The sequence below is a fragment of the Megalops cyprinoides genome, chromosome 12 (assembly GCF_013368585.1).
Source record: "Megalops cyprinoides isolate fMegCyp1 chromosome 12, fMegCyp1.pri, whole genome shotgun sequence".
In the NCBI taxonomy this organism is placed as follows: domain Eukaryota; kingdom Metazoa; phylum Chordata; class Actinopteri; order Elopiformes; family Megalopidae; genus Megalops; species Megalops cyprinoides.
This window is the reverse complement of record NC_050594.1, coordinates 2,930,264-2,943,172: the sequence shown is the minus strand read 5'-3', so window position 1 is coordinate 2,943,172 and position 12,909 is coordinate 2,930,264. Positions and strand designations below refer to the sequence as shown.

At 41.7% G+C, this 12,909-nt stretch overlaps 1 protein-coding gene across 1 annotated transcript in view; it reads right to left on the bottom strand.

Moving 5' to 3' along the window:
• The window catches only part of LOC118787295 (solute carrier family 35 member F1-like), a 46,099-nt gene that overhangs the window by 20,043 nt on the left and 13,147 nt on the right, over positions 1-12,909 (bottom strand). The window contains exon 2 of the mRNA XM_036542812.1: positions 2,816-2,991. Coding sequence (XP_036398705.1) covers positions 2,816-2,991 — 176 coding nt within the window. The remainder of the gene's footprint in view (positions 1-2,815; positions 2,992-12,909) is intronic.

Sequence of the window (12,909 nt, the reverse complement as noted above, 5' to 3'; positions counted from 1 at the left end):
TGGGCTGGGCTGACGCTGTTGCACACGTGCACAAGGTACCTAACTGAACAACTTGCTCTGCGGGTGGATAGAATGTAAATCACCCTGAATAACGATATCTACAAATAAGTATCACAGTGTAATAAAGTACAGAAATATATTAATCAGGGAAAAGCCCTGCCATCTTTTCTTGGCTGACCTAACAGCCATGTTGATTTAACCTCATAAGAATGATTTCCTCTGTAATCTCGGCTAGAAGTTCATACTGTTTAAACATTACTGTCCATAGTCCTGTTGTTCTCATACAGTCCTGCTTATTCCATTGCCCCTGAAAAATTGGACCAGTGTGTTTTTGAACAGCCACTGGCATTAAGTATGCCTGAAGGCACACCTGTTTAACATATGCAATCAATCCTCTTCACTGGGACCCAACACTCCCTTGGTCCGACATGCATATATTTCTTGCAACTTCCTAAATAATATTTATTAATAGTTTGTCCATATTGTAAGAAAGATATTTCAGAAGCTGCACTGTTTACCTACTTTCTAAATAATCACACATCGTTTCTTTAGAACCAGAGCAGCACTTGGCCGAATGAAAAAAAAAAACAAACAAAAACAGTAATGTATGTGACATTGGCTGCAGAATTTAAACATTCTCTCAAGATCTCATTCTACTGGAACTTCCCAACACTGGCATTCCCTCCCCTTTACTCTGATGTCTGCAGCTCTCAAACATCAGAAAGCTCAGACCCTCAAAGATGCCTCCAAAAGCACTCTACCTACCTACCTACCTACCTACAAAAATTTACACTGACGCATTTCCTGAGACTCACTGCAGCAACATATTTCAGAAACGAAACATGTAAAGCTTAACCTAGAAAATGATGAGTCTAATGAAGACACTAAACGAAGATTGGACTGAAAAAAAATGCTCTTGATCTGCACCATCAAAGAGAGGAACTTCACTAAAACATGCCCCCACTCCCCTGGCTTTGAAGGGCCTCACTGACTGGCAATCCCACTAAAGGTTACAGATTGTAAAATGCTTCCTGACGCCTGATGAAAAAGTAAAATGAATGATAAATCAGTTGCAGGATCCTGAGAGTCCACTCCACTCCACATCGGCTGTTTCCATCAATCACCCTGCAGAGACCGCTCTCTTCTGCGGCCAGTGTCTGCCCCGACTGGACCTTCCGCCCGTTTTATTTTGTAAGAGCTGCACTTCAGTGCTCAGTGTTCACGCCCTTACCACAGAGCACTTCACAGCAAATGCTTCCCTCTTAAGATGTTAAGAAATAGCACGCTGTAGAAGAAAGACAGTGCAGCAGTGAAGGGCCTCACCAGAGGGGGCGATATTTCACACACAGAGACTTTCAGCTGCTTTTAATAAATGAACAAAGCCACAGTAAGATGCATCTCCTGCACAACAAAGACGGTTTCACACCACAGAGGGTGTGGCCGTTAAGAGGCCGTTATGCTTTCTGTCATTTGTTTGTATTGTTAAAAAAAATCACCAGACAAATTTCCTCACTGGAGGACTTCACAGCAAAAAATTCTACTCATGTTATTAATTACGTACATCATTGTATCATTGTATCAAACTCTCAGCATGATTGTATAATATTCAAAGACTTATGGAAAAATACAACAGTCCCTCAGAATGAGGGTGAAGTGGTGTTATTAAAAATAACAGCAGGAGGTTCTTTTGTCAGTATTATTTTACACTGTGACAATAGTGTCTGACAGAAACTTTTCCAAAGAAAACACACCCATCTTTGTATGTGACTCTGCCTTTTGTTTCTTCAGAAGGTTTATAAAAGCTCACAGAGGTCAATGCATTGATTTTGAAAAAATGAGCTCTTCTGCTTCTCTTCACTCAAAGACTTTCATTTAAAGTATCACTGTTCAACTGTGCAAATATTTAACTACATATATATTGGTATATACCAACCAATTCCCATTCAAAGGTGCCATCTGGGGTTCAATAGATACAACTGAACAAGCTGGTATAACAGTATGGTGTATATGTATATGTGCTAAATATTTTTGTTAAAATCACTGATATCTAATAACATCTAATAACAGCAGTTAGATATGACTTACAATAAATTGGAGAAACCTGTGATAATACTAAGGTTAAGTGATTTAAAACAGTTTTTTGCTTGACCAGTGGGGTCAAATATAGTATTTCTCAGCCACACCTGATAGTTTTCCAGTTACTTAAGCATTTTTTAATTGATGCGATCTGTACCAGCGTGTGTTTTTCATTTACTGCCCCTGGTCAGTGGTTTTGTGAGGTCCGGGGGGGGGGGGCAATGTAGGGAATATATGGGGAGAGGGGATCATCTGTATATAAGAAACCCGGGGGGGGGTTCAATGCACAAAATATCTCGCAATGTTAACTGAGGTGCTGAAGGGTTATGAAGTCCAGAGTTTGTATAAAAGTATTCACACATGTTGTGCTGGGCCCATAACCTAGAGGTGGATGGATTGGAACCATCCTCTGCTAGAATGTTTCTTTTATTGTACCTCACTTGTAAGTCGCTTTGGATAAATGTAAATGTAAATGTGTAGGTGTGGACTTTACCTCTCACAAGCACTTGGCTCAATGCTTTCTTCTCGCAATTCGAATTCGAAGGCGCTTTATTGGCAGGACAGATAAACTGTCTTTCTGAACCAGAAGAGTTGAGGGAAAAAAACCTCATGGGGTGGGGATGCTCTGTGTAAGTCTATGGAACAGACAGACGTGTGTATGGGAGATAGGGAAGCAGTGCTTTGAAACTTTGTCAGACCAGGCTGGGTGCCGTTACTGCAGGAAGAGGCGGAGCTGTACCTTGTCTCACTGCCAGCGTGGTGGTGTAGACCAGGAACAGCAGGATGTAGTTGAGGAAGCTCTGAAAGACGGGCGTGTTGGCGTGGAAGTCATCGGCGAGGTACTTGCTGGTCAGGCCGATGCCACAGAGAAGGAATGACAGAACCTGTCCCAGGGCCAGAGAGAGCAGCAGCTGCCTGCAGATAAGAATCACAAGGATGCGATTACAAACACCAAGTATTGCTGTATAGATACAGACCAGTATGGAGACAGGAGCCCCATTATAGAGACAGGAAGACCATTACGGAGACATGAAGACCATTATGGAGACAGGAACACCATTATGGTGACAGAAAGATCATCGTGTAGACAGGAACACCTTTACTGAGACAGGAGCACCATTACAGAGATAGAAACATTACGCAGACACACAGGAAGACCATTACAGAGACAAGAACATTGCTACATTACAGACAGGAGAACAATTACGTAGACAGGAATGCCATTTTAGAGAAAGGAATAGCATTACGATTGGCAGTACTGAAAAACCTAATATGTACATGCTTTGCTAGTTTGCTCAAACAAGCCTCAGTCTGCACTCAGAATACAGATGCTACGGCTATTGGGAAGCCCATGCAAATTGGAAGGCTTCAACTTCTATCGCTCTCCCACTGAGGTGGATTCTGCAGCGAACAAAATCTGAGACAGAAGAACACTATTGCACATTGTCATTAGTGCCCTGACCCACTAGCATGAGGAAGAGCATGAAAATGGCATTCTTAACTTTTTACTTATTTTCCATCAACGTAAGACACTGGTCTTCCGCAAACTGACTTTGTTGTCCATTGCATGCTGGAAACTGTAGTTTGGTACACTATTCGGTAAACTATTTCCTGTATGGAGGATAGGAAAAGGATAGCATTTAACCGAAATAAATGTTTCACAACTTTTCCAATCTAAGTGGTACCTCACAAAGTGTATGGGCTGGAATTCAGATGTCAAATGTGAAAGGCTTCTGAGACACACTGATTTGCGCAAACACCAATGTTGTGCGAACACCTTCATAAGCGTACATACATTTGAAAACATTACAGCATCAGGCCCACAACACCGAGGAAGCACAGACACACACTGTAAATCGCTCCCACTAACACGATTCAATCACAGTGTTAACCAGCTCAACACTACTTCATAAGGCACTGTTTCTCAGACAGCACAGATACAGCACAATTACAGTGTAATTACACTCATACACTGCCCACTTCATATATCTGTAAAGCGGGACCTTGGTTTCTGACAAACAACATTTCATATAGTTGCTTTTGTCTATGACGGCACTGATCTTGTCTGAAATCAACACGAGTCTGATTAGTTTTTCAGGTCCTTACGGGATTCACAAACAGGGGGCAGCAGGTAACGCCTCACTATCAATGCCATCAGACAGAGCCGGCTTCCTGAGGCTTAAATGTTTTCATATCCAGCTACTGCCGAGCAATTTTTCCGCACCAATATTCTCACCGAGACATTTTTAATCATAGGCCAATATTGTGAGCATCACTTTGTGACGCGGAAAGCAATGAGTGTAATTACTAGAACCCCATTCAATTCAGTGCTGATAAAGCGTGGAGAACAATCACACAGGCGCACATATTACTCAGTATTTATCCAGCTCGGGAAGACACACACTTATCCCCCTCAGAAGACACACACACACGCATGCACACGCACACACACACGCACACACACACACACGCACACGCACACACACGCACACTCACAAACACACGCACACATGCGCGCACACACACACACACACACACACACACACACACACACACACACATGCACACGCATACAGGCACACACACACAAACAAGAACACTTTCAGTCACTACAGACCTGCTAACAACACTTCTGTCAACAGTGACATTGCTTAAATCTTATTTTGTTGTACCAAAATAAGTATTTATTTGAGTACTTGTGGTACTACTTCCTGGCACTACCTGAAAAAAACAAGACATTGATCTTTAAAATGATTCATCTCAAGCTTGTTTTTCACAGGCAGAAAGATCAATACTGGTGTCACTGCAGCCTAAATCAAATTAGGCGAAATAAAGAAAAAACAATTGTGTTACGTGCTACAAAGTATTAGTGGGTAATGCATGCAACTTTATACATACACACACACACAAAGAGAGAGAGACAGATAGAGATATTTCTGTTTCCCAATCTACTGTAGCTTCATGTAGCATTACTTGAGGGACAGGGGCTAGGGGTAGGACAAGGGGCAGGTATACAGTGTAACTAACTGCAAATTCCCATTCATGTGAGTTACACACCACAACAAGACATATACTCAGCAAGGTACAGTACACAGCAAGCCCTTATACTGTAATTCAGCATAACACACGCTTTAGCCCAGGAATGTCATATTCATATTATTTCAGTACTATGCATGCTGTTGATGGGTCAGAGATATAAAATTATAACAACAAAAATAATTTGGAGAGAACCATCATTGAGATACATGTTCACTCTGTTCTCTATGTACAACAATGCCAGAAAATGACTGGTGAGACAGGCCAATTTCTACAGCTCTGTCGCCTTATCCTAGCAAGTCAGGGAGATTTTCATAAGCACAACTTCCAGCATCTGTTACTGGTAGCAACGCTCCTGGCACAATGACTCAGTGTTTTAGCAGTTATAGGATGTTTGTTTGTGCCAATGAATTTTGAAAGGGAAAATCAAGACCTTCTTGCTGTAAGGACGCCTGGAGCAACAGCTCTGTACTATTACCACTGTCTGGCCTGCTTGTGTGGAGGGTTTGTAGGTTCTACTTTATGTATGTTCATGAGAAAATTGATCAAACAACTTTGGGCTGATTTTTTGTGACTGACAAACATTTTAAGACTTATCAAAGTCGACAATAACTGATTACATGGTTTAGATAATACCAAATGCCAACACAGATTACCAACATTACCACTAGCTCACCAACATTACCTTCAACTATTTTTAGAAGAACACTTGCATAATACATTAAAATGCATCCTCATTAAATTTCAAATCCAAATCTTCACTCCATTTCTGTGATATAAGTCTCTTGATTAATGCAAAGACATTTATAGAAGGAGAGAGTACAATGTTAACCACCTGCCACGCCTCAATGCTCCCAGCATGCAACAGTCCATCTTTGATTGGTATTGTGCTTTGAGCAAAAATATGGATTGGGTCAATGTAGCTGCCATTCAGTATAACCTGAAACTTCTCAGACCCATTGATACCTTTTCAGAATGCCTGAAACCCTCTCAGATGGGTTGTTGGTAATACTCCTGTACTTGAAGTACCCAGTCACAGAGTGAGGGGTATGAAGGCCCCAGACAAACGCGGATATGTGTGGAGGCCTGTTTGAGGTCTGCCAGTCACCCACACTGTGACAGAGAAATTCCGACTTGCTAGGAGGGGATGAGAGGAACATATGGCAGGTGAACCTGATGGATTTTTGTGCTTTTTCCATCTGCATCTCCTTGGTTAAAGCCTTGTAAGAAAGACACACTATTCAAGCTCAATACAATGCTGTGGAATACAGGGCGTAACACTCTTTATTCCACCTGTTTCATCTCGGATTTCATATTTCAACAGAGGTAAAACACGCAGCACAAAATGCAATCAAAGGTGCTTGTTACTGATGACATCACTCACTCATTATCAAAGCCCCACACACTACAAAAAAATCTAAACAGAATATTTCAAGAGAAGAATTTCTGCGTTGTCTTCTTCAGCAGCAATAAGTATGCTATGCTAACAAATTCCATCTTCGAAGGACATCCTGCACGGCCTATTATTCAAAGTGACAGAAAAAAAAGCCCTCTTTCATCATTAACAATGACTTGCTTTAACGGGATTTTTTCTTTTTCTAATTCCTGAAGTCTCGGGTGTTAATTGAGTTTTAGATGAGGCAGCAGAGGGGGAGCGATAAGAGCTGGATTTGAACATCCTTCATCTTCAGTGCTTCATCAAGGAGAGAGCAATGAGACGGCCTGAAAAATAATTGCAATTCTTCTCCATGTTGAGTGTTATCATCAAACTTTACACCTGCTGCTCTGACAATATCACTGCAGTTTTCTCAGTCAGAAAAACCCTTCATGTTTAAAGAAAACCGTCATATCCTGCATCGCGGTGCATCAGCTTCAGCTACGGAAAGGCTGACACTGAACCTATAGTCACTGATTTTGTACAAATGGTGAATGAATACCATAAGCTAGGCACAAAGCTTGGTTCTACATGGAAAGATATTGATATATGCACACACCAAAGCACTACAGTATAGAACAGGGCTGATGTCATAAGTGACAGCTTGGTTCTCATAGGTTGACCTGGAGAATGACTGAAGTCTCTTTGTAGAAAGCTCAACCCATTGGACACATCTCAATACAGTGAGCCTCCCAGCAGGGAGATATCAGAGTTGAATGAGCAGGAGACAGATATAAACAGATACTAACCCATGTACAGAAAGACCCATGTGCTCCAGACCCGAGTTACTGTACCCTGTGACCCCCTTAACACACAGCATATGTACCACTCTCACTGGGTGCAGTAGCTGCACAAATCAACACAGTCTGCCTCTCACTTTAACATCAACCTTTGGACTCTGGGATCAGCTGTGACAATCACTCATCAGCAACGAGCACTGCTCTCTCTAATCACACCGATTCACTGAGGGATGATCTGCGATCATCACTGACTGATCAACACAAGCTGCTGCTCTCTGATGTGTAAAGTCTGCATCTATCACAATCCTGTGCCTGTAATTACTGTCAGATCAACAGGTCTGTTACTCCCTCAGCCGATCATTAGCGATGAACACAGGCAGGTACTCTGTAATCACGGGACCTGACTAACTGGTGATGATCATCTAGGCCTTGCAAACACATACATCCTTAAAACTGTTTAGAGTCCACTCTTTGTAACCACACAAAGAAGAAATTGTCCTGTCCTTTCATCTGGTAGTGAAAGCCAGGTAAAGTGAGTATGAGAGTGAACATGTGGCGAATGAGCCTTCATCACGTTACAGCAACTGCAACCGTGATAAAGTGTTTAAAGTGTTTGTTTTTCAGTTAGTCTGGGCCATGTTTTATAGGTATATTAACCAGAGTGTAAATATGGGTTTGGAGGATCCTCAATTTCAGCTGATCTGTATTCTATCAACTCCCTTTCAAACCTAGAAGTTGTCATTCTATGTGTGAGCAATGTGTGGGAAGCCAGTGACTGCCTAACGATCTATCTATCTGTATGTCTACCTATATATTTATATCTATATATATAACCTATTTCAGGACTGAAATAAGTTATGTGTATTCAAAGCACCAGATATAAAGATTTTAAGATGAATGTCTTGAGTAGGACTGTAAGATTGCCCAGGCATAAAATGTCAGTTTTTATGATGTAATACACCAGATTACAGATTGCTGACTTTAATCTTTTTACTGTCATTTGGCATATAGATTTTATTTTTTATTATAGTTCCCAAAATGTCACACAGATGTTGAAATGGCAACTGTGCAATCTCTGAATTATTCATAGTGTTCTGCGTATTTTTTTTTTGGTGGATGTTTTTAATCATGTTCCCCGTTTCCCCTGAATACCTCTGAAACAGAGGAGGCATCTCCAGCATCCCGCCGCTGAAAATCCTCTTGCAACAGATCTTCAATTAGCCTTAGCAGTGGAGATAATACACTGTCTTAGCATGCAGCCCACAAGAGTGCAAATCAAGGTAACCTTGCTGACGATGATCTAAAAGAAAACAGCCAATTTAATTCTGTACCAAAATCAAAATGTATCATAGATTTTTACGTATGCATAGTATAAACAGTCATTTCCATAATGTGTTAAAATGCTAGTTGAAAGAAAGATGGCTTGAAATAGCTTCAAGGTAAGATATTGCCATACAGTATATTAGCTGAAGGTCTATTATAGGGCAGCAGTGTGTGGTAGTGGTAAGGAGCAGGGCTCATAACCGAAACGTTGCTGGTTTGATTCCCATAGTTCTGCTTAACAGAATTTAGATCCAGCTGCTGTTGTAGCCCTGGTCAAGGTTTTCCACCCACAATTACCTCAGTAAAGATCCAGCTGTGTAAATGGATAAAACTGTAACCTATTTAAGCTGGTCTGGATAAGAGCATCAGCTAAATGACAATAATGTAATGCATAGGAAGTATTTATTTCTTGTCAACAGAAATGTCAAAAAATAGATGTAAATCAGAAGCAAAGTGTAAAATTACATTAGCCATGACTCTGAGTGTGTGCCATCAAGGAATGAACCACTACACAAAGCCTGTCTTCTACAGCTGCCTAATGCCCAGTTAATGAATAATTAATCATTTCTCTCTACACTGTTATTTCAGTAGTTTACAGGGCAGGGGCAGGGCTCCATATGAGTGATTTCCTGCTCCAACAGCTCTTTCAAATGTGGCAAAGTCAGTCACACAGCCCAAATCAAGACTACAGAGACAAGAGTTAGATCACTGAATCTCAATCCTGCTCCTGGGGCCCCCCTGCTCCGTACCTTTTCCATCTTTCCCTGCTCTACCTACCTGACCGAACTCCTCAGTGGCACTTTTGATTAGCTGAGCACACCTGATTTAATCAAGAGCATGTTAATCACGTCAATCAGGTGCGTTTGGAGCAAGGATAGACTGAAGATATGCAGGACAGGGGGGCTCCAGGGGTAGGATTGAGAAACACTGAGTTAGATGAAAGAAATCAGGGAAACACTGGCTGCTGTTCTTTTGGAATACTGCCCCCGCAGTCTGTGAGAGGTAATGCACACTAAACTGTAAGGTGTAAAAAACTGGGTCTTACAGGCATAAATACTTTCAGCTGGGAATTGTTCAAATCTGAGTGTACTAAGTTACAGAGGATACACGATTTGCACCTCAGAGGAGGCGCTTGGTGTTTCTGTATGCTGAATGCGTGTTAGAGATTAGAGCACACACTGCTGTACTCACAATTAATCTGAAGCTCCAGTGAGATGTGCTTGTTCAATAATAATTGCAAGGTAAACTACTGATCAATGTTTCAGAGAAGAACCACAGGTGTCTGTATCAGCTTCCTGCCAGTGGTGCTTCTGCAGATGGGCTCTGCAGTTCAGAAGCCAATCTGGAATATTGAATTAATACTGAACCTACTGCAGCGTTATATTAGTCATGACTCATGGAAAGAAATGGTTTGCCACACCTTTGTCAACAGCAGGTATAAAGGTTTCCTTGAATGGTAAACCCAGGGGGGAAAGGGACCAAATAATTTGGTGATCCACTTCCTCTCATGACAAAACGAACTGAAAGCAGAATCAAAGATATGCAGTAAGTGTGCAGTGTTGGGGTGGCAGTGTAGCATAGTGGTAAGGAGCAGGGCTCATAACTAAAAGGCTGGCCGGGGCACTGCTGCTGTACCCTTGGGCAAGGCACTTAACCCACAATTGCCTCAGTAAATATCCAGCTGTATAAATGAGTCTTCCCCCAGTAAGACTGGTAAGGTGTTTACAGTAGCTATACTAGCTGCACTAATGCTAGCTATACCTCAGCATCACCAGGGTTCTGGTGTTTTATATGCACTCCAGGTTGATCTCTGCCTGACTATTTTTCCTTACTGGCTATGACCTCATACAGGTTGTCATGGAAATGTCTGAGAGATATGCCAGCATGCTCCACACATTAAGAGAATTTTTAGAAAATTTTGGTCATTTCCTTTCATTTTTAACTCTAGTCTCTCTGTGCATTCCGCAAAAAAATTGTTCTCTGGTCCTTGTGTTATGCTTTTAGTTTTTATGTCTATCCACACACACAACAGAAACATTGTTCAAACAAAAACAAGGTCTTTGAAATACTGTATGCTTAATGAACTGAATTATATCTATTCATAAAGACATAATGCTTCCTCTAACAAATGTCATTCTGACCAAAATGCTTTCCGAAGAAAGGAATTCTGATGAAACCCATTCCCATCCTGTGAATTGATTCAAAAAAGCACAGAAAATAACCTTGTGAAGAAAACATGAACTTCATCAAACTCTGTGAAACTCCACAGAAAGTTCAGTCCTAAAAAGAGAAGCCAGGATTATTAGCAACATTAGGAAAATATGAACTCATAATCTGATAGTTGTATTTTAATTGAACACGGTATCCCAAAAAAGTTACATCAATAGTTTGTGGTGTCCATCAGCTGAAATGCATGCTGTTTGTGCCGAACAGCTAACACCGTGCAAGAAAAGGGTGGAATTTCAGGACACCAGTTTGGGAGAGCAGTGAGTGTCATTCTGCAAGTGTTTGCCATTCATAACACAACAGGGCAAGTGAATATGCCACACATTAAGAAGTGATTCATTCTTCTTTTATTACAGTGCGTGTTCATTCCTGGAAGTAACTGCCAACTAAATACCCTTTTTCAATCCTGTTTCTGCAGGTAAGAGACAGCTTAGGAGCAGGACAGATCTGTCTTCACCTTCTTCTTTCACCTTCAGTGAACGGGCTTTCCCACCAGCCTGCGTCAGTGCCCTGTGTTCATAATAGAGTGTGACATCACGCGACACAAGGTCTACACAGAGGGGACTGTCTGAAGCGACACTCAGCGCAGGGGAGACAGACAATGAGAGAGGCCGTGATGTGACTCTCAATGGCTCCACTCCGTGAGGACGCCACCGTGGGCCTCTCCTCGGCCTGATCTAGTGTCCCGATCAGGGGGGACCGCTCCATTACAAACACAAGCACTCTTTAACCCACATGCACGGACGTCCATGCGGATCGAGTTCCTAATGAGATGCAGAGGGAAGCAGAGAGTGACCAATGAGGATAATCCCTCCCTCCTCCCTCTGTCTCTCCCTCCTCTCCCCAGCCCCCCCCCCCCCCCCAGGGGGTGAATGGTGAATGGTGTGGGGTCCACTACAGGAGCTATGACCCCTTTTTTACTAAGACATGACCTCATTCCATGGAGAGGTGGGTAAGGAGCCTACTGCATGGCATCTAGAAAATATGTATAAATGCTGCATATGTATTGTCATATACAGCAATCAGATATACAGTATATTTTTAAGAATGCACCATTAGATAAGAACTGACACTATCTTGTTAATGTTAAGATAACTCGCTGGAAGAAAGATGCATCTGAAATGGTTTTATGGCAAGCAGCCAAAGACAGCAGTGTTCATCTGAATGGAAAGTAACACGATACCACTGAGAAAGAGTGGAGAAAGAACACCCAAGAACACAGCGGGCAGCTCACTGCTACCAGACCGGTGTCTCCACCATTGTCAGACATGCTGGAACACTCAGCGGCCAACCCATTCAATGCACAGCCCCTGACTGTGGGCAGGTGTGGAACTGTTGTGGATTTGGCAGGTGGGGGAATTGTTATCAGGTTCCTCGCAGTTGTTGTCCTGGTGGGAGACCCACCTGGTCAATGAAAAATCCTAGGGGAACCACTACATGCCAAACACATGCAAAGTCTCTCCTTACAAGATTGAATTTAACACGCTCTGTATCTGTATATCAAACTACATGCTTTCCTTGGGTTTTAACTTGGATTCACATAGGCTTCATTGGTTCAAATGCAGTAATGGATTCAATGCTTTCAATAGAAAATAGAGTCAATAGAGTAAAAACACAAGTGCCATGCCCATGTGATAAACAGGCCATCACAACAATGGACAGTATATGTATGGAGAAATACTTCTGTATACAATATGATGAAAATGCTGTACAGTTGATGGAAAGAACAAAATGAAAAACAGCTTTTCCAATTATAGTGCATCAGAGAAGAGACAGTTCATGGGCCGGCTCGCAATTCCCAGATTAAATCTCTTGAAGCGAAACAAGTGAATGAACTCAAGAAAAGTTTCTTAATTAACTGTGAAAAAGAGATGTGCATAGATGTGTACGGATTCATGTCTGGAAAAAGCATAACCCTGGAGGATTTTTTTAATATTGTACATACTTAAAATTTCAAACTTTTGAGACAAGAATTAGAGTGGTTTCGACGCAGTGAAACAAGCAAAAGGCTGTTTTTTGTGGAATTATCCTTCTGTTAAGCAGCACTATAACTAATAAAAGATTTAAAGCAAG